This window comes from Mastigoproctus giganteus, chromosome 7 (genome assembly GCF_048544385.1).
Source record: "Mastigoproctus giganteus isolate SK-2022 chromosome 7, ASM4854438v1, whole genome shotgun sequence".
NCBI lineage: Eukaryota > Metazoa > Arthropoda > Arachnida > Uropygi > Thelyphonidae > Mastigoproctus > Mastigoproctus giganteus.
In genome coordinates, this window is record NC_143581.1 from 59,742,482 (window position 1) to 59,764,674 (window position 22,193).

The window sequence follows — 22,193 nt, forward strand, 5'->3', positions numbered from 1 at the left end:
TCCTGATCGTTGAAAAGAGGCTGGTCTTCACAGCCAAACTCATCTCAGGCCAAATATCATCTCCAAATATTTGGAATGCTTGCTCTTGGAGGATTCCACAGCCAAGCCTAAGGTCGGTACCAGCACTTGTGGCTCACCACAACAGGCTTGTACTCACCGAAAGATTTCTGCCCAAGCAGATGCTCGCTGCCCTCAACCGTGTGGACGCCGACATCGACACCATAATAAGTAAAAAGAAGGACAGACACAAGTTTATCAAAGCTCTTGAAACCTGAATCACTGCCAACTTGTATTTGTTTTTCTTTATTTGTGTTCAGCTCCTTGTTTTTATGATGTATTTGTATTTCTTTTTGCATTTGTAATCTGTATTTTGTAGCCTTTTGTATGTGTTCGCTATATTTTGTAGCCATTTGAATTTGTACTTATGTTATCTATATGTGAACCCCTGGCGCTCGTCGCCGTGATGGGATATTGTGCTGTAAATCTACTTCACAATAAAGATTTATTTATTTATTTATTTATTTATTAATTTCGGGTAAAAAAGCTTCTGGTACTGTACGTGGAAACGGCTTTTCATTTACGACTGTAACCTCGCTTGGTACCAAAAAAAAAAAAAAACGTGCACGGTCCACGGTAAACAACATAGTCATATGAAATTGAACTCCTCTGGATTCTTAGGTCCGTATTGAAGTACATATAAGCAAATAATTTTTTTTTTTTTTTTTAATTATAAAATTTCTAGGCAGAATATTTTTTTTTTTTTTTTTTTTTTTTTTTTTATGTGATCAGTCAATGGTAAAAGAAAAATGTGATATACCCTAGTCACTATTTTTTTATAACCTATTATTCCTCTTGATATTTTACCGTAATGGGGTGGGGGGAATACCTTCTATTTTATAATTTTAGTAACATTTTTAATTATGGATGTGTATGTACATAATACGCATTATATTGTGTACATATATGATTGATTAATCATTTATATCATTCGTTTAGTATTTTTTATTAATGCAAGAATGAGGTAATAAAATACAAAATTATATAATTAAGAGACATAGTGACTACAATTTAAAACAAATGAGAGGATTGGGAAAAACTGCAACTAGTAAACGCCCTTCTTCCTGAAAGCAGTTTTTGTCGTAAAAAAAATTCGCGACGAGATAGGAATGCAGGCAAAGACAGCTGATGATGGTTTTCCTTGGTACTAGTGATTCAGAGTGAACACTTTGTTAGGAGCACTTTTTTTTTTATTATTTCTCCTTGCCGGGCATTACTAAATGCAACTTTTCTACACCAAATGCTTAAATCTGCAGCAGCAGCAAACCCTTGTGCCAACTTAATCGGTGAAGCTCACGAATTTTTCCAAACGATATTACTGTTTTGATCGTGTACAAGGTTTCATTTAAATAATTTTTTTTCTGGTAACCAGGCTGATTTGTTCTTATTCTACGTTTGTTGAAGTTTTTTTTTTTTTTTTTTTTCCATAAAACACCAAACACGAACGGTATCAAACCCTATAGTTCATTCATAAAAGTTGAGACATCAACGTGAAGACCATAATGATCAGAATAGACATATTATCTGATGCTTGAGCAGTCTCTCCTTATACTGGAAGCAATGGTTCTGAGGTCGTGGGATTTAAATTCTCTAGGAGTAACACAGTTTCCTATAATATTTACCTTCTGCAAATGCTGCGACAACCACGAAATGCTGCAGTTGCAAACAAAGAAGTTGCCTGGAAAAGAAATAGAAGCAACACGAATCTTGAATATTTTCATAAGCATCAAAATAAGTTTGACATTTTAAATACTAATTTGGCTTAACAGTATATAAATGGCTGAGTAGCGCCATCTCTTTAGTGAGCGAATGTAATAAAAAATCAAATTTGTCAATAATATAAAATACTTTTCACTTCCATAATAATTGCCAAAATGAACCCCACATCTACAGTATAAATTCTTTCTACGTGATGCAAATATGCTCTTATTGGGTCTCTTCCCTTCCTTTCCCCGCAAAATCCTTTTGCCCCAAGAAATAACCGTCCTTTTTGAGTTGGTTGTTTTTTTTTTTTTTTTTTAAGGTTACAAATTACCACGATATTAATTCGTGTTTGAGCTGCATCACAGATGTTGTGCAGGAATCACTTGACGATTATGCTGGTAGTTCATTTTTCCGAACGATGTCTGATTCTCTTAAATTTAAATGCAAATACCGCCGAATAGGATAATAACATTTGTTTATTAGATTATCCTGTCCAATAGTTTCTCCACTAGAATCTGAGGAAAGCCACCACCAAGCGATTTCCTCTAATGTATCCTCGATAAGAATGCGTGTATACAGTGGCGGACAAAAAAACTGCATCACTCGTGAATTTTGCAAATGTGTTTTGCGCTGCATTGTGGGTTGCAGAAATGTTCGAAATGCATTTGTTAGATGGGATATATATCTTGGTGAATGAAATCCAATAAAAAGACTCCACCTGATATACCTAATTGCCATAAATATCTTCCCAAAGGGTAAAACGCATAATTAATGGAAATTATGAGAAATCATGCAAATGGCAATCATGACAATCAAACATACATTTTATTTGCATTTACGTGTACAAACTGAAATGACAAGTTAGCGTAATAGTATTACTACTGTAAATCAGCAAAATAAGTCCTCAGTATTTTGTTGTTCCTTCTCGAGCTGCAATTAGCCTTGCAACGATCTGGCATAGAGTTAATCAACTTCTGAATATACGGTTGCCCAATTTCGTGGTACCACACCCTACAGTGCTCTCCTACAGCTGAATCTTACTTGTTGGCTTCTGAGCAATTTTAGACGACATTATGTACCAGCAATTTTCGATAGAGTTCAAATCTAGACTGTTGGCGGGCAAGTCCAACGCTGTAATGCCAGCATTTCTGAGGTATGACTGCACTTTAAAGGAGAAAAACGAGGCAAAACATTGTATATTTTAAGCCTTCTGAGGCTTAAAACATACACCATTAAAAACATCATTAAATCTAAATAGCATAAACTTGCCAATTTTGCTGTGTGGCAATGTGCTGAGTCCTGTTGAAAAATGCAGTTTTTAACGTCTGTGTGGTGATCCCTAATAATAGGTTTCAGGCACACCTCCAAGATAGCAGTGTAGGTTTCTGCATTCACCGTTCCGTTAATAAACTTAATTCGCCCACCCCTTTGCTGGCTATGCATCCCCAGGCCATCTGACCGACGGGGAACTTTATAGTCAGTGTTATGCAGTCAGGATGGTATACCTCCGATTTTCGTCTTCTGACCTATACCTTCCCATCCGGGCCATGCAGGTTGAATTTCGATTCGTCAGAAAAGGTGACGGTGTCCCATTGCTCCTTTATCCATGAAACATGCGTTGGGTAAACAAAGGCGTCTTCTTGGGCCGATAGGCATGCAGACCACATTCCGAAAGCCGTTTTTGGATAATTCGTGCACTTGTTTCAACACCAGAGGCCATCTTAAAGTCCAGTTTTAGATAAGGAGCGCTAGCATGGCGGTTACAAAGGCATAGCCGTTTCAAATGTCGATCTTGGGAAGGTGTAGTCACTCTCTTACGGCTTGATTCAGGTCTAATCTTCACATCACCGGTTTCACGCTTTAATTTCAGCACCCGGGATACTATTGACTAGTGGCAGCCTATTTTATCAGCGATAGCATGCGTAGAAAACCCTTCCTAAGGCAAAGCAACAGCTACACTTTTTTTTTTTTTTCTTGGTGTCAACTGAACGTATGGAGCCATGCTTACACCTCCGCAAAACAGGATACTAATGAGCGTGTATACCCTTCGAACGCCGTATTTATAGAAGCGGCTGATGCAATACCTTGCATCAGCCGCTTCTTACTGTCTGATGCAATATAAGCGTTATTTGACGCAATACCTTTTGCTTTGCAACAAACAAAATGACTGTAATCAAACAATATCTTATACGTTTCACTACAAATTTTATTTTATGATATTTTTGATGCTGTTTTTTTGTCGGCCACTGTATATATGGAGAAGTGTGTGTTTATGGGCTCGGTTTGCATGCTTTTGAGGGATGAAAAAGCCTGGATGTCATGCATGAAAAAATATCTACACCTCCATCTGGGACCGGCTGACTACAATCCCACTGAAAAGTTTTAAGAAATTTCTCCAGCCATCGACGGGATTTTAACTCAGACCTTTGAAGTGTCCAATTCATCTAGGTCACTCACTGAAATCTATTAGACAAACATGAAAGATGACTAAAACGTATCGGCACCGAATCCGTGTAGACTGACATTATATTTACAGTGATGAAAGATTAATCTTGTTCTAGTAGGACGAGAGCCGTAATGACTGTATTTGATGCGAGGGTCGTTGTTAAATGAAAACTACCCTTTTTTCGTCAGAAAAAAAAAAAAAAAAAAAAAAAAAGATTTTTACTAGTTACTCGTACTGCTAAACAGAACCTGTGTGCTTGATGACTGATATTAAAGAGCGATTCTTTTTATGACTTTTTATTATGTAATATTAAAGAATTAATTCTTTTAATATGAAATATGGATGAATTATAAAATTGATAAATTAAGTGATAAAAAATACATATTACATAAAATACGGTCCAGACAAATACTGTACGTATACGCTTTCGCTTTATTTCCAGCTGTTTTATTTGGACATGTATTTTATTTATTATTATTATTTTTTTATTTTAATCTGGCATATTAAAAAAAAACAGTTGTACTTATCGCTTCGGTGTAGCGTGTTCAGTTTTTAGCCACTTGTTACTCGGTGATTATTCATTCTAATAATATCATACTTTCTTACTGGAAGTGCAAATAACAATATATTAAAGGCAATATATTGCCTTTAATATATTGTTATTTGCACTTCCAGTAAGAAAGTATGATAACAATATAAGAAATTATAGAGTTCTTAAAATACCGTGATTGTTAGACTAAATTCCAAATAGCAAATGCTTAATGTACGGTACTCACCTTATACAATCTGCAATAGTTATTGGGTGAATTGATGGCTAAATTTTGGGTTGAATAATTTAAATTAATAAATTAAAAGCGAGATAAAAATTAAATTAATTTGACGGAATTTAAAATAAGCGCACGGAGGCAGGATTGCCCAACTCCGTCCCTGGTTGTCATGTCATGAAGGATAATTAATTTAAAAAACTGAGTAATATAAAACTGATAAGCCAATAGTCATAACGATGGACTTTCCTTTAGTTAAAAACGTCTTCAGTTGGCAAAGTTGAGTAGAGAGTGAGCGCGTGCTGTATTTAAAAGAAATATCTATACTCCCATGATGCTCCTTGTAACACGTGTGTATCTCAAATGTGAGAGATTCCAGACCGGGGAAAGATTGAAGGGGAGCTTTGCATTTATGATGTTAAGTTTAGAGTGGTGACGGAATCATTCAATAATGAGAGCCTCATATTGGAGAATTTTGTAGCTGGTTTTTAGTTTAACTGTAGTAATGGCGGAATCTACTAGGGGGGTGTGGTTACAAAGGGGGGTACAAAAAAAGCCGTCCTTTATGACCAAATCCATAACACCATAAAATATAGCTCCTCACAAGATGACTCATCCTACGAACTCCAATATCTCACAAAAAAGTTTATAGCTAGGAACTATCCACCCCAACTAATTCAACACACTATTTTAATTGCAAAAAGTAATATCAACAACTCAACCAAACACATTATTAAAGCAAATACACGTGTCATCCTTCCCTATCACAGTGAACTCGCAGGACAGTTCCGTCGGGTATTTACAGGCACAGATATCACTCTCATATTTTCAGCCTACAACAAACTCGGATCTTTATTCAATACATATAAAGATACACACAAGTACCCGACAAGCGATATGAACAACATAATATATCTGATCAGATGCCAACAAAACTGTAATGCTTGCTATATTGGAAGCACTACAACAAAGTTCGGTTCCACAAAAACCTCTAATACATGCATACTATCACTATAACAGTTTTAGAACAGGACAATCTGGCACCGAGCTCACAATACATGCCCATACCCACAACCACACCCCCCTAGTTGATTCCGCCATTACTATAGTTAAACTAAAAACCAGCTACAAAATTCTCAATATGAGGCTCTCATTATTGAATGGTTCCGTCACCACTCTAAACTTAACATCATAAATGCAAAGTTCCCCTTCAATCTTTCCCGGTCTGGAATCTCTCACATTCGAGATTCCCATGTTCCAAAGAGCATCATGGGAGTATAGATATTTCTTTTAAATACAGCATGCGCTCACTCTCTACTCAACTTTGCCAACTGAAGACGTTTTTAACTAAACGAAAGTCCATCGTTATGACTATTGGCTTATCACTTTTATGTTACTCAGAGATTTTTAAATTAATTATCCTTCATAACAACCAGGGACGGAGTTGTGCACTGCTGCCTCCGTGCGCTTATTTTAAATTCCGTCAAATTAATTTATTTTTTATCTCGCTTTTTAATTTACTAATTTAAATTATTCAACCCAAAATTTAGCCATCAATTCACCCAATAACTATTGCAGATTGTATAAGGTGAGTACCGTACATTAAGCATTTGCTATTTGGAATTAAGGCTATTGTTATTTGTGCGGCTAGATCAGCGTTATCTTATGCATCATATAGATGTTCCGTATGATGCATAAGATAAAACTGTTCCTAGCCAACTATGGATAAAAACTAGCAATGAAGCGTAAGAATGCAGATGGAGTAAGGAGATTTAAATGGAACGAAACAGACTAGTTAAAAAAAAAAAAAAAAAAAAAAAAAAGGATGTTTGTCAGTTTGTTACTAGAATAGCAGTTTTGACTCCTAACATCCCTTCATGCAAACTTTACGAAAACACCTAGCTGTGATAAATTTTACCTTCGACATTAATTTGCTGAAGTCCTGGAGGTAGTTTCATCCATACATCTGATGACAAAGTGTCCAGATGGTTATAGCCAATAGATATCTTCCGTAATCCTGTCATAACTTGAAATATATCTTTGGGAAGATAAGACAGTGAGTTCCAACTGTAAGAGAAAAATAAGGGCAAAATGAAGTAACATTGAATAAGAATGCTATTTTCGCAATAAGTAAGGAATTAAGCATTAATGAATATAAATAAATTTTCTGTTACTTCAAAATGAAGTAACATTGAATAAGAATGCTATTTTCGCAATAAGTAAGGAATTAAGCATTAATGAATATAAATAAATTTTCTGTTTATACTCCGGGACGACCAAACGGTCAGAGGAGTTCACAAGATAGACAGAATACAAGAAACAACAGCACCGTATTCAGTGGTCGCGGGCTTGAACCCCGGTCACTCAAGGCACGTGTACTTATGCACCCGCGCGCCTGACCACTAGGCTACGGCGGCCTATATAGTTAATAGAGTTCTGACTCTTATACAAATTAATTGTACTCTCTGGTGTTAATGTTATAAAAGTAAGCATTATTGGACTTTCCTTTAGTTAAAAACGTCTTCAGTTGGCAAAGTTGAGTAGAGAGTGAGCGCGTGCTGTATTTAAAAGAAATATCTATACTCCCATGATGCTCCTTGTAACACGTGTGTATCTCAAATGAATTTTACAACCAACACTGGTTGTAAAATTCAAAATTCTGTTCCTAATTTTTTTTTTTTTTAAATTGAAATCAATCGTATATGTGCCCAAAAAGTTAATTTCTTTTCTGTAAACGAACTTCCGCTGTTTGTGAAATTTAGATGTGGTGGAAGAGCTGAACTTACCTCCTAACGTAATTAAGTCATTTTTTATTTGTAGAACATTAACGAAAATTTATTTCGAATAACTATCAACCAACCATATGATGCATTAGCGTATAATATACCTATATAATGGAACTCGGATATAAATAAAATAAATTCTGTTTATGCACTGGGATCACATAGTCTGAGGAGTTTATAGAGAAAATGCAAGAACAGCACTGCATATAGCTTAACTCCAGGGGCTCACATCTGGTGAGTATGGGCTTGGCACACCCAGGGTCCTGAGCTGGATATCATCATTCTTCTCTTTCTTGGTGATTCCCTTCTCTCTCTCTCTCTCTCTCTCTCTCTCTCTCAGTGTAACTCGGGGAATTTTTTTTTTTTTTGGCTGGTGCAGCATAAGCCTCAGGCTTCCTTGCGCCATGTAGCTAATAATAAAATAGCAGTTACGTGGACCAGCACCACGGTCAACTCAAACGGTATTTTACAATATGATGTAAATCCACCACTCGTCTACGGCGATATGTTATCCACGCCAGAGTTGGCACGAGGCCCTTCGAATCGCAGTTTAACTATTTTTCAGATTGTATTACCCTACCTCTCGCGACCTTGCATATATTTCCAGTACATAAAAAAGAGATTACGTCTTATTTTTCTGCAGAAAAAAGAAAACCTAATCAGATTCATTCCGCACCATATAAGTTAGAAATGAGTGATGCTGTTTTAATTCAGTTCTGTGGATTAAAAAAAATAAAATCTCATTTAGCATTAGTAGAGGCATATGATGCAAGAAAGCAAGCTTATATAGCATCAGCCAAAAAAAAAAAAACTTCCCATTTCACCCATCCATTCACACTAAATGCTTGTTTAGTTCTTCCCTGAACTTATTTCAGTTGTCGACCTCCGACAGATGGAAGTTTATTCCAACTATCAACCACCCGCTGGCTAAAAGAAAATTTCAACATATCTATTCTACAATTGTCTTCCCTCAATTGGAATTTGTCTCCTCAGGTGAGTAATATGAGCAAGAGGAAGAATTCCATCAGCATTGAGCTTGCTCAAACTATTCAAAGCCTTATACACTTCAATCAGATCACATCGCAGGTGCGTAGTCTCCGGACACCGCAATTTGCAGAATTCAAGTCCTTCTTGGTAACAGCAACCCCTTGTTCCATTCACAATCTTGTTGCCATTATCTGTACTCGTTCCAGCAGCTCAATATCCTTCCTAAAATGAAGCCTTCAGACCTGTACTACACCTACACAATTGCCTTATACAAGGGTATAATCACATCCTTATCCCTACTAGCAAAATTCTTGTATATCATTGACAAGACACCATGAGCTACTCTTGCAGCCTGTCTGCACTGCTCAGAAAAATTCATATCTGACTGGACAATTACCCCCCCCCGGTCCTTTTCATTCTCCATTACCCTGAGTATATTACCACACAGTTGGTACGTTACTCTGGGGTTTATTTCTACCCATATGCATTTGTTCAACTTTTCTAGATTCTGTTGCAGTAGCGTACTGTTATAACTGTTATTAACAACCTTGCCATTCTTCGTATGGTCTGCATACTTGGACATTAACCCTGATTAACCTTCATCAATATCATTGGTAAATACAGTACAGAAAACAACAATGGGCCCTACACCGAACCCTGGGGGTCTCTACTAATAACATTAGTCCACGAAGAGCAGTGTCCATTTATTACCACTCTATAATGTCTTCTCCCTCTCAACCATCCCCTTATATTTGAATTTATTACGTTGATTATATCAGAACATCAAATTTCATTTAAAAATTTATTAAGAATGGCTAAAAGTAATCGACGTAACGTCGTTATGCAGATTGCTCTAAGAACTGGCTAAAACTGATAAATCAACTTAGAATCATGGTTTCCACTTTGGAATTTCAGTCTTTTGTCTCACTCCTTGTTTTAACAAAGCTGTTTGGCTGTCATTAGTATTCAGTATGTTCTAAATAATTAAAAAAGAAGTGAGATTAAAGTATTACAATAATATGGATCCATAGTTTGTAATGGAAGAAAAGATGCGTCGCAATTTTGAATTTCGAAGTAGCGATCAGGCGAAAAACATTCAAGTAAATGCATACCTTGACGTTGCTTGAATACTTTTATTTGTTGCTGGTAGGGCCGGCTTTTGGCGATGGGGTGCATCGGGTGCGACGCACATTGGTTCTTTATTGAAAAGAGCCCCAAATATAAACAAACAGGGATACTCAGACCCTAAAGAAGACTAGGTAGCCTAACATTAATTTTTACAAGTGTCTCTGAATTCTGGAACCGGCTCTGGTTACTGGCTCATGTTTTCATACCATCAGAACTATAACACCGTTCGGAAACAAACACCGTGATTATTATTTTAAGACTCCTGAGCATCGTAGACAGTATTGTGTCAATATATTACCTTAGTGCGTTGGGGAATGTCTCATGGGGAGGGGCGAGCTTGCTCTCTCTGCCTGAGATTAGCTAGCTACAGACCGAACTGAAGAGGCCTTTCATAATTCCTTCAGTTTTGGACGGGAGTTCGTACGGGAAGCTCCTCCGTTAGACTAGTGACTTCGTCATCGCTTGTCTCTCATGTGGAGAGGTCTGGGTTCGAGTCCTGTCAGAGACTAGCCAAATTCTTAAAGGCCTCTTCTGTTAGGCCTGTAGTTACTCGATCCGAGTCGGAGCGAGTAGGTTTTTTAACTTTTTCAATCCATACGACATGCAACTCGGCCCATTTGTTAGTGTCATAAGAACTGACATATTATTTAGACTTTGGTACCAATTAAAATTCTGAATTTGTACAAAAATGTTTAAATTGTATTGTAAAGTACTGAAATCAGTCTTTTTCACGACACCAGAGTCGCTCATATCAATAGGTATGTATTGTGCTAGTAAAAGTGCGTGTTCCCGGGCCAATTTATGTGCCGTACGGACTGGAATAAATCAAGGGAAAATACTACTTCCTCCGCCTGAGATCAACTAACTATCGCCTCGATTGAAGAGCACTTTAGAAATTACTGTAGTCAACGACGGGAAATCAAACTCAAACCCCTCCGATCGAGTGGGAAATTTGCCATTCGTTTGGAGATGTATCGTGCTCACTAAGCTGACATCGAGGCCATTAGGGCTATTGCCGGAGATTGGCCAAATAACTCAAAATCAATCAACCAAGCTTACTGGAAAACAGCCTAACTAACCGTAGATGACCGTGTGTTTAATTGCAGAGGCATAACTACGAATTCTGATCCTTCCACGTGATTTCTGAACGGTTTTCCCACGTGATATTTAAAAACCTTTAAAAATTTGTGGATTACGATACTAGCAGAAATGAATTTTTTCTGTTCAGCGCAGGCAGGCGACAAAAACATCCGTGGTATCCTGTGGACAGTTTAACGAAAAGTTGCTTGTAGAGAAAAGGAGGTTATGACACCATTGTATGAGGCAATTGTGAAGATCGCACTTGTAATACTGCATTATCGTACGGAGGCCGCACTTAAAATGAGAGATTTGCTAAGCTGTCCAAAGACGGAAACACGTTTAGTGAGCTTGGTTGAAGAGTTTCCATATAAGAAGAAACATTGAATATGTGAACTACAGAACTTGATAACTAGATACCTTAGAGCAGAGGTTCCCAATCTTTTGTCATTCAAATCACACTTGAAGTTAAAAGATGGATATTTACGGCACACGTAAATAGTGATTAACATTGAACTCAATGGAGTATTTCCTAATCTCGTGGCGCCTTTGAAAAGGGTCGCGGCACACTGGTTGGGAAACATTGCTTTAAAGGAATCTCGTCGAGATCTATACGGCACTGTGTGTAAAATGAATGAAGAGGAAATTTTCAGGATATTAAAATTTGCCTGGTTCACAGGAAACTTAAGAGAGAGACACGTAGGTATGTTTTTTTTTATTTATTTATTTTTTTTTTTTTGTGAAACTGCCTCTGGCTTCTGAGTTTAATGTTTAATGAGTTTTATAATGGTTAGGGAAATGTTAGTATCTTTCAGCATCCTATAAATAAAACTGCAATAGGTATTGCTTTTCTTCAGTGTCAACCAACATTTTGCGATATGTGCGTTAATAAATGTTTATAAAATATAGCAAGGAATAATTTTACCTGAGGTCGATTGACTTCAAAACATGATTCGCAACTGCAAAGATCTTCCGCGAAATTGAACTAATTTTATTATGAGACAAATCCAAATCAGTCAGTTGAGGGAGATTGGAAAAGGCATTGTCCTTAATCTGGTATATTTTGTTATTCGATAAGTTGATTTTCTTCAGTTCACGTAAAGTTGGAAAGGCGTACTCTTCTATGACAGGGATGTAATTTCCCGAAAAATCGACCGTTCTGAGTTTAGGAGTCTTCTCCAGTTCTCTGGTGGGCACCGAATCAAGAACAGAATTGCAAGAAGAACAAAGTTTCCCAGAAAGCGAAGAATACGCAACCGTCAGACTAGTTAGGAAATCCTCTTGACCAACTAGTGGCTCTTGACAAAGGAAGCAGTTGGAAAGGATGCTGTCCTGAATCTCTATTTCCTTTACTCGAAGATCAGCCAGCCAAGTGTGTGGCAGTTTGTTAAAACCCATGGAATTTTTCAATGCTGCTTTAAAAGAGTTTAGAATTAGGAAACGATCTATCACATAACTCTTCATTGGCTCCGTAAGTTGTGCTAACTGGGTGGCATTATGTATGTCTGGACAGATGATTAACGTGTAAACTCCTCCCTCTGAAACTGTGGTACAAACGCAAGGGTATATGTCTCCAGCTGATGGGCAGGATGTGGCAACACGACCATAACTAATAGATAAAATCAACAGCAATATCCTAGAGTTCGCCAGCGACATCGTTTCCCTAAAAAAAAAGCAAAGATTTCTTGTTATAAAGTGATTAAAATATTTTAATTGATATTACAATGTAAGTAAATGATGGAACAACGATAGTTTTATGTCCATTTTTTTATTATTATTATTATTAAAATCAGTTTATTTCCCAAGAAACCTTGGGTCACCCCGGGACGGCTCTGTGCCAGAAGGGTGTGAATACAGACTAAGGTTCGAGGAACACAATGTACAATAAACAAGGGTACATTCGTGCTCGACCCGAGACTTTTACAGGATTAAATAAACAATAATGTACAAAATATACAGTAATAAACATGATTACATGAAGACAGAAAGCCTTTGTCATATACAAATAGGCAAGTTAAAAAAAAAAAAAAAAAAGGTCTGTCCAGAAGCAGGTGAGTATTATAGGTTCATAATCTGGTAACAGTTCTTGAGGATTTCCTTCCTGTAGATCTTGTCTTCACAGAACCTATCAGGGTGGATCCTAAATTTATTGAAGATCCGAAGACAATTGGCTGGAAACATGTTCCTCAGGGAATCAATGCTTGACAGCGTAAGACGTAGCGGGAGACAGGAGTCGGGGTTTTCATTCCATTTTATAATGGAATGAAACTGTTTTATTCCTAAAGTTACAACAAAAGGCACAATTATGTTAGCATTTTAATGTTCTTATTGTCTGTTTTTCTGTCAACTTTTTCAGATTCACGCGCGAACTAATACTAGTGCATTATGGGATCGAAACTCTTCTCTTTAAATCAGTAATGAAAATACCATAGCTTAGGCGCTATGGTAGTTTCACTACTGATTTAAAGAGATTTATGATATCTCTTTAATCACTACTGATTAAAGTATAAAGGGCAGGGCACTTTGAGTATAAAGGGCAGGGCCCTTTTGTGAATCCTGCGGGGAGGCCCAGATTCTGTAGTTTTGCTACGACTTTATAGAGGTTCAGTTAATTTTCACTCCGAACTTTTAACCAATTGAAGTTGGACGTTCGTTTAAGCACATTTGTGTTGAACTATTGGTGAAGTAAACTTTCCAATGGAGAATTCACAAGTTCCATTTCATTTAATTCTCTATTCCAACTTTAATTTTATCTTCACTTTCATCTGTTTAAATTATTTTTAATAATCAAACTCAGTGGATTAGTTTGATTGATTTTCATTAAAAAATAAAAAAAACAATACTATATTTTAATTTATTATATTTTAGTTGGCGGTATTGTATATTTTTATACCACAGTAATGTCGGAGGTACAAGATTTGATGTATAAATAGTTTTTATTAATTAATTTTTAATTATATTGTAAATTTATATTTAATATTTATAATTTTGTTTTATCAGCTTCACAAATCAACGATTTATTTATTATATTACTGTATACTTTATTTGCGTATTAATTTTCTTAATTCAGTCTTTTTAAAAGTTATTCGATTCCATACTATTTACTTCGTTTCCATACTAAAATTTATCCAAAACTATTCTTTAGTTTTTACTATCATTACTTTTTCATTTTACTTTTTTTTTTTAAATATTATACTTGTTTACGTTATGTATAAAAAAAAAAAAAATTCTATCCTTTCACACATCCCTACAGCTTTGAGGACATACCGGTCAATGACCGCCACTGAACTTTTTATTTACTATTTACTTAAGTCTATCTCTTTATTCTCATTATGAGTGGAGACGCGATTAAAATAGTTCAGCTGTTATATTTAAAGTTTTCATAAACTTCAGAACTTCTCTTCCGCCTTCCTAGTCCCCAGAAAATGTCATGGTTATAGTTCTCATAACATTACGCTAGCATATACCGAAAAACACACCAACAACGTATTACTCGTCATTAATATATGCACAGCGCCTACAGCCACTTTTACTTTATCATCCGAAACCATTCACTCGCCTTCTGTCATTTAGATAAGGAAAAAATATTCCTTCAGCTATCACTAAAGTTTTAAATTAAACTACAACTTACTTCCACTAGTCGTATTACAGATGGAAGACCACAAACTGTATATCTTGGTAGCAAGGATGAGTTGTTTTCGTTAAACTGGCTTGCTCCCAAACGCTGACATATGATCAGCAATTATGGAATATTGCATCCTTTTCCCAGGCCATAACCCTGACATCCCACTTTACTGTGTTACTTTTGAAAGGAAAACCAAAACTAACTGAGTTGTTTGTTACTTTCTTGAACATAGTTGCTTATTATTTATATATATTTTTATATTTTATTTCATTATTTTTTTGCTTTATCACACTGGCGGTTTTTCATGACCTGTTACTCTGGTCGAAGTTCCCGTAATACGATATTCAAAACACACACAAACAAAAACATGTAAACAAACACCCTTTGAAAGACCAGAAAGAGATATATATCGCATCTAAACAGAAATGCCAATGAAAATTTATTGAATAAAAAAAAAAAAAAATGCTACAATTTTATGATTCACTATTCCTTTACTTTAGCCTTGGGTTGTACAATTTTTGTGTATAAAAGTAACGCCAGTTTTATTACAAATATATCCGCGCTCAATCACATATTTTATGAAGTTATTTTCTAGGAGTATTCAATTTCTGTGTAGAATTTTATTTAAGTTTTATACAATTTTAGTAATTAGTACGGACATTTTTCTGTAATGCAGTGATTATTTATTTAAGGTATTTCATATTCAGTGTTATTTTTTCTTGAATTTATGAATTTCTCATTTCCATTCGCAGATCATTAGATTTTGAACAAAATGTAAACTGTGTAGCTAACTACCATGCTTGCTTCTGTTATTTATGATTATCGAAAAGGGAAAAACTTCGTCTTCGTAAACACAAAATATTGGTGGCCTGTATGGCATACCTCAAATGGGCACACTGTGGGATGAAAAGCCAGAAGAAACTTTTTATATATAGAGTTCAGGAAATATAGGAAAGGTTATTTATTAAGAAACTTTGAAGTTGAACCGTGGATTCACTGTAAAATCTCAAAGAGCCTAGCACTTTAAAAAAGGTGGTACGTGTTCTGGCTTGTCACCAAATTGCTGATATTTGTTCAAAAGAACAATACCACTAGAAATATATGCAGAAAAAAAAAAAAAAAAAAAAAAACATTCCAGATATGGGAACAACATTCGATGGTTTAACTACGGCAATGAGGCATTAGTGTGTTGTGCTTGTAAATTATGTGTATAATAAGGTTACCATTTCCTCCCTTTAAGATAGAAGCCGAAATGATTTCAGTATAAAGAATATTTAAAATAAAGATATACTATTCTGCACTTCCGGGGAGAGAATTAATAATAATTATTATTATCAGTAATTTATTAAAATAATTATTAAATAATATAAGGTTAGGAGGACTAGTCTGTTATATTTTTTAGTGGCCAGTGGAAATTTAAACTTTCTAATTAATACAATGGACTTCATACTAACATCAGAATAAACTTTGACGTCCAGCGAGTTGCCTGGTATGGCACTACTTTCAGATCAAATGTATTTGAAAGACTAAATAATAAGATGATTGGTTGTGAAGCAAAGTTTGTTTGCATTACATTGGGATAAATCGTACTGGGTGCGAAGAAAATAAGTACAGGATAGACCTACTAACTCCATATAATTTCACTAAGACCAAATGGGATTAGTTATTATTAAATCTAGATTTTATATAAAAACTTTCGTAATTTAGTGGATATTTTTAATATGAATCATAAATTCAGTTATTCTGAGCCTTCGTTAACTCCATTCCGTGCCCATGGCAGAGGTCACATTTGCCTTATCCCACTTGCACATTTGCAGTAGAGTACTGGTGTAAGCTAATCTGTCATCGTTTACTATTTCGCTAGAGTCCATGATGTAATGTTACAGAATATTTACCTGGAAAAAAAGTTTTAAGTGCTTCTTATTGTTGGTAGTTTTTAGGTGCATAGACCATACGGCTCCGTTAAATATATCTGTACGCGCCAAGGGCCCATTTACGTGTTTTGCGGGCTAAAAACTCTGAATAAATCGCAGTAGAAGCTCTACGTCCCGCCTGAGATGTACAGGCCAATTGAAAAGGCTTTAGAAATTTCTAGTCTATGGCCGGTCTCGAGCCCACACCTCTTCGAATGAGTGACAAGAGCGAAATCAGTATACTGTTACAGAGGACTGAAGTATGTGATGATTTACAGTTATGGTATGGCAGAAGCAGATAAAAATCTGGTAACCGTAGTGTCTGTCTAGACCAGACACTACGGTTACCAGATTTTTTTTCTTGACAGCTACTTGAGAAGCAAGTAGCTGTCAAGAAATTACTTGCGCTAGAATAGTGGGTTCTTAGATGGCTGAATAGTAAACTTCTTTTTCCCCATACAATTTCCAGGCAACAGTGTTAGGAGAACTTGAACACAAAGTCTCTTCAACAGATGATTAACGAGTCTGGAATCATGCTTCTTGCAAAGTTAATTACTTCTGCAAGCGATTCACCAAACGTAGCCAAAATAATAGCTGCTCCCAACAGAGAAACTCTTGGCCGTGGGGAGTGTTATTGTTCCTAGTACTTGTACCGTACTTAGCAGCAATAAAGAAAATTCAGGAAACCAATAATTCAAATCCAACTCCTCCAGGCTCAAACAAATGAACAGAATGTTCCCCAGTGCATCTCTTCATCTCATAAATCATCATAACATTGATTGCAAAAGGATACTCAATTCTGTGACGCCTACAGGACTCGCATTTCCTGTCAGATAAAAAAGAAATAAAACAGCAGCTTGCTTCCAACCCAGTAATTACAACTGAAACCCAACGGTGCTGTTCTGCAATTATTTTTATTACTTGTATAATTCCTATTCATTATTAATGTTTTTTTTTTTTGATAATTGAGAACTATTAAGTGCTCGATAATTCCTATATTCTATTATATTATAAATCAACAGGGATTACCTTTAGTTGGAAAAGAAGCTTCCTATATCTAAAATAAAGGTAATCCCTGTTGATTTATAATTATTAATGTTTATATGGATTCTGCTATGTATATAATATTTATATTTTATTTCCTTTGTGCTGAATTTCTGATCCCCATAGCCATGTGCTATGATGGGCTTACTGCATTTGCAATAAATGAATATTTATTATTTATTTATAGCAGCCGATTTCTTGCCTTTCGGGTAGTATTCGGGAAGTTAAAAACTTCCCGAATACTGCCCGAGGTCAGCTAACACAGCGGCAAAAAAAAAAAAAAAAAAAAATCAACGCCAGTAAGAAACAGTTATATTAGAAAAATTCATCTGCTTTGAATTTTAACTATACTTTACGGTTTTCCAAAGGGATCATCTCTTGGTCTCCTCCCATTCTCAGAGTTTTTTTATATTAATAATCTAGATTGTTGAAGGATTCTGAAATTCAAGATTTTCATTTTTGTGCGATCAGCTCTATTAATGATACCACTATTCTTTCCACACTTTCTAGAGAACCATATTTTACCATCAGCTTTGCAAATATTTTCACTTACGACCTCTTAGTATGTACGGTGTAGCCAACACCATCAGGCTATAGAACCTTTTCTTAACTGTATTGAAAACCTCTTAATCAGACTGTCTGGCAAAAGAGTGCTTATTATGATGGACGCTAACGCTTCATCCACTCTTTGAAATAGTCCGGTGACGGAACCAAAGGGAGAACTATCGGAAGAATTATTTAGAACTAACAATCTGACGTTGTGAAACTCATGGTCATCCACTCACTTTTGTTTCATCGCAGAGCCAGTCGTTTATCGATATTACAATTTCAAACTCAGCGTTTGGGCAATGTGTTAATAACTGGATAGTCCACACTACGTGGGCTTTCAGTGACTAATGCCATAACTTTTGACATTGCTATCAATTTGACTCGCGTTCCTTGAGATGTTCGTTTGATTTCCCTCGTTATAAAACTAAGGGGGCAGATTGGAATACTTTTGACGCTAAATTATGTGAATACACTTCTCCAGACGACATTGAAAATATAGGACTGTTAACTGCCAGTGTGCAGGAGGTGGAAGTACAAAAATTTATAAGCAAAGTTTGTGATGCCTCATTGCAAAATAAATAGCATAAGAAAACTTTTGTTCCCTGGTGGACAGAGGGGCTCACATCTCTCAGAAAAAATTTAAAGACAGCTCGCAGAAATTATCAACGTGCTAAATACATCCAAGCGAAACTTTTTCGTCTATTGTAATTTCGGCTAATGTCCGATTCTATCAGTGCTCTGCTTGATGGAATCGTTCATCGAGATGCTACTGTCCCTGAAAGTAATGAACAGACTATAATGGGACTTGAACATTTAACCTATGTTGGCAGCATTTATGAGAATCCTTTCTCATAAATTGAAATCGATAATGCAATAAACACAATGAAAGATGGAAAATGTCCCGGAGTTGACCTACTTGAAGTTGCGGTGTTGAAAAAGGGTTTGGAAGGTCTGTCCTAAACTCATAATAAGTTTACTAAATACTTGTTTAAATGAAGGGGTGTTTCCAAAACCATGGAAACTAGCAAATCTGAAACTGCTATTAAAGAATTCTGGCAAGCCGCTAAATGTACTTACTTCATATAGGCCTATCGCCCTTCTGCCGATTCTCAGTAAGGTTATGGAGAAATCAATTGTAATAAGGTTTCAAAATTATTATTTGGCTAAGGAATTAAATGCAAAAACGCAATTTTGTTTTACAAAAGGAATATCCACAATAGATGCAATTATAAAGATCATTGATTCAGTTTCTTCTTCACAGTCTAAATATGTTCTCGGCCTCTTCGTGGACTTGAGAGGGGCCTTTGACAAACTTTTGGTGGCAAAGTGTCCTGGTGAGGTTCCAGGAGGCTGGGGTCTCTGTTCTTATTTACTGGCTTATTTCAAGTTACTTTAGTGATAGCCCATGATCCACCAAATACGGAGGATGCGGAAAGGTCAGGGAATGACCACCGCATATCCCCGGAGCAATATGGCCTTAGTTGCTAATGCTCCTAAAAAAAAAAAAAAAAAAACAACCCAAAACCCAATAACTTTAGTGATAAATTTGTTACTATTACTTCAGGTTATTGTTCTGTGACCAGACCTATCACTAGGGGCAGCCCTCAGGGATCCGTTCTCGGCCCTGTTTGCTGGAACGTGGTCCTTGATGGGTGGCTTTCTGTGGACCGGGATAAAGTTCTAAAAATTGCTTAAGCCGATGATTTTGTTATGTTAATTTTTGGAGAATCAAGGCCAGAATTAGAAAACAGAGCTAATGATATATTGGATGACTTGAATTATTAATATCAATTTATTCCCGAAGAAATGTCCCTTTTCAGCTAGAGGACACGAGTTACATACAGAGATTAAATATAAATGACAAACAAATGCATTGTGTACTGTACAGAGCCCAGATACAATACATGGCCTTAAACAGCCTCTGGTGAAGATACATAAAGATACAACAAATAAAAGTACGTACATACAGATACAACAGAGCGTGGATAGCGGACATCTCAGAGAGTCCACCTAGAGCATGACGAGGGCATACATTGTCTGCAAGAATGGAAGATCTGTTGGTTCTGTTCTTGCAGAGCTTCTCAACGTCTATGGCTAATCTATTCAATATTTGGAAAGAGTTATATGGAAACGTTGTCCAGGGAGGACATGCTACGCAGCTTCGATCTGTATGGGGATGTGTTGGTCCGGCATCTTCTCCTGTCTTGAAGGTCTGGCGATGATATCCCATATATCAGGTGAGCTCAGTTTTCCGGATAGAAGCTGAGAGAGGATAAGAAGGTTCCTAGAGATGATGTGATACCTCCAAGGAAGCGTATTAAGATTGGTTACCAGAACAGATTTTGAGATTGTAGGTGTTAGCCCGGCAACCTTATTAAGCCATTAGGCCTGACGTAGCCCAGTGGTCAGGAGCGAGAGTGCATAGTACGCGTTGCTTGAGTAGACCGGGGTTCAAGCCTGCGACTACTAAATACGATAAATATTTGTATTGACGATTTACTGTAAACTCTACTGACTTGGTTGTTGTGCCAGAGTATAAACAGAAAATTTATTTATTTATTTCAAAATCCAGTATTCCAGGGAATGGAACCTGGCTTGGTATGATAAAGGTGCTGAGGACAATATAGTCGAGGCATATAAAGGAATTGGGATTACGCATCGAAGAATGTATTTGATAAAGTCTGGGTTATGGAAGTTGGAGATCTCCTGTTTTACTGCTCATAAAGCCGAATATGTTTTCATTCGAGTGGCATTAAGTTTTCATTAAGCGAGGCAAGAATTGGTGTTTAACACATGAATTAAAAATTTCAATCCCTAAAACTAATCAGGTGTTGTTAAAAGGCTACTTAAATTTAAATCGACCCCCCAATATTAAGCTTCATTGTGAAGCAATTAAAATTACCTCGTACTTATAAATATTTGGGAATTATGTTGGATGACCACTTTAATTTTGTTAATCATGCTAAATATGTATTACATAAGATCAAGGTTGTTGACAGGTAAAATTTTAAGTATCACCAAAAATGTCTGGGGCCTTAAGCCCGCTACTCGCAAATTGTATTATACTTGTTTATTTTTACCAATAACTTGCTATGCTGCTGGTGCCTGGGGCTCCAAAGTTAATCACTGTTCAGTTAGAAAGTACCTTTTTCATGCGCAGCGCTTTTTCCTTTTGGCTGTATCTAGGGCCTGCAGGACGGTTTCGACCGTGGCTCTGCAGGTTCTCTGTTGTTGGATGCCCGTACAATATGAGGTAATTTTTCTAGGGAATTACTTTCTGAATCTCTGTTTACCGGAAAAAATGATATTGCTAGGCTTCGGAGTGACTGGAGTGAATCAAAGTTAGGTAGAATTACAAATAAATTCATTCCTCGTGTCTCGGAATATAATAAACAGATGAACTGGTTTAATCTTGGTCTTAATGTTACGTTTCTGTTAACAGGCCACGGGAACCTTAACAGCAAGTTATTCTCTTTTGATTTGGTCAACTCTCCTCTGTCATTGTGGTGCCCCTGAGACTGTGGAGCATCTGTTATTTGACTGTAATATATATTTGGATATTAGACGTGAGCTACAAATCCTAACTGGGATTTTAATTCGTTCAATTGGACTCAGTTTTTAGAGAACAAGAATAGTTTTATGGCTTTATATGAATATGCAGGTAAGCTGTTTAACAGAAGAAAATCTATAATGAGTAGAGATATACTTTGAAGTGACTAACACGATTGTGATGCATTACTTTATTAGTATGTATTTGGATTCTAAGATTAATAATAGACAATGATTGGATATGAGATAGTTGTTTCATGAATGGAACATTGTACATAGTTGTATATAATCTTTGGACCGAATAAAACTTGGAAAGATTGTTAAATGTATTCATTAAAGAGTATTAAATGTATTTTTGTTGTACTGTATTGCAAAACGTTAAACTATAGGCCTAGATGATTGGTTTTATTGTTTTCCAAAGTGATATGTTATTGAGTATTATGTTTATTGAACCTGGATTGCACTGCTGATACTTAGTTACTCTATATGAGACTTAGTTTGTACATGGTTGGATTTCTCTTCCATGTATGCGACTTTGGCTCATAGAAGTATTGTGGGAACTCATAA

General features: G+C 36.2%; 1 protein-coding gene across 1 annotated transcript; it reads right to left on the reverse strand.

Annotated features, from left to right (window-relative positions):
- Window positions 1-1,488: 1,488 nt before the first annotated feature.
- LOC150082938 (uncharacterized) lies at window positions 1,489-14,687 on the reverse strand. Its single transcript, XM_090376922.1, has 4 exons — window positions 14,578-14,687; window positions 11,872-12,609; window positions 6,890-7,038; window positions 1,489-1,735 (listed from the first exon to the last, which is right to left on the reverse strand). The coding sequence occupies exons 2-4, from the start codon at window positions 12,600-12,602 to the stop codon at window positions 1,578-1,580; spliced, it is 1,038 nt and encodes a 345-aa protein (XP_090233048.1). The 5' UTR covers window positions 12,603-12,609; window positions 14,578-14,687; the 3' UTR covers window positions 1,489-1,577.
- Window positions 14,688-22,193: the final 7,506 nt, after the last annotated feature.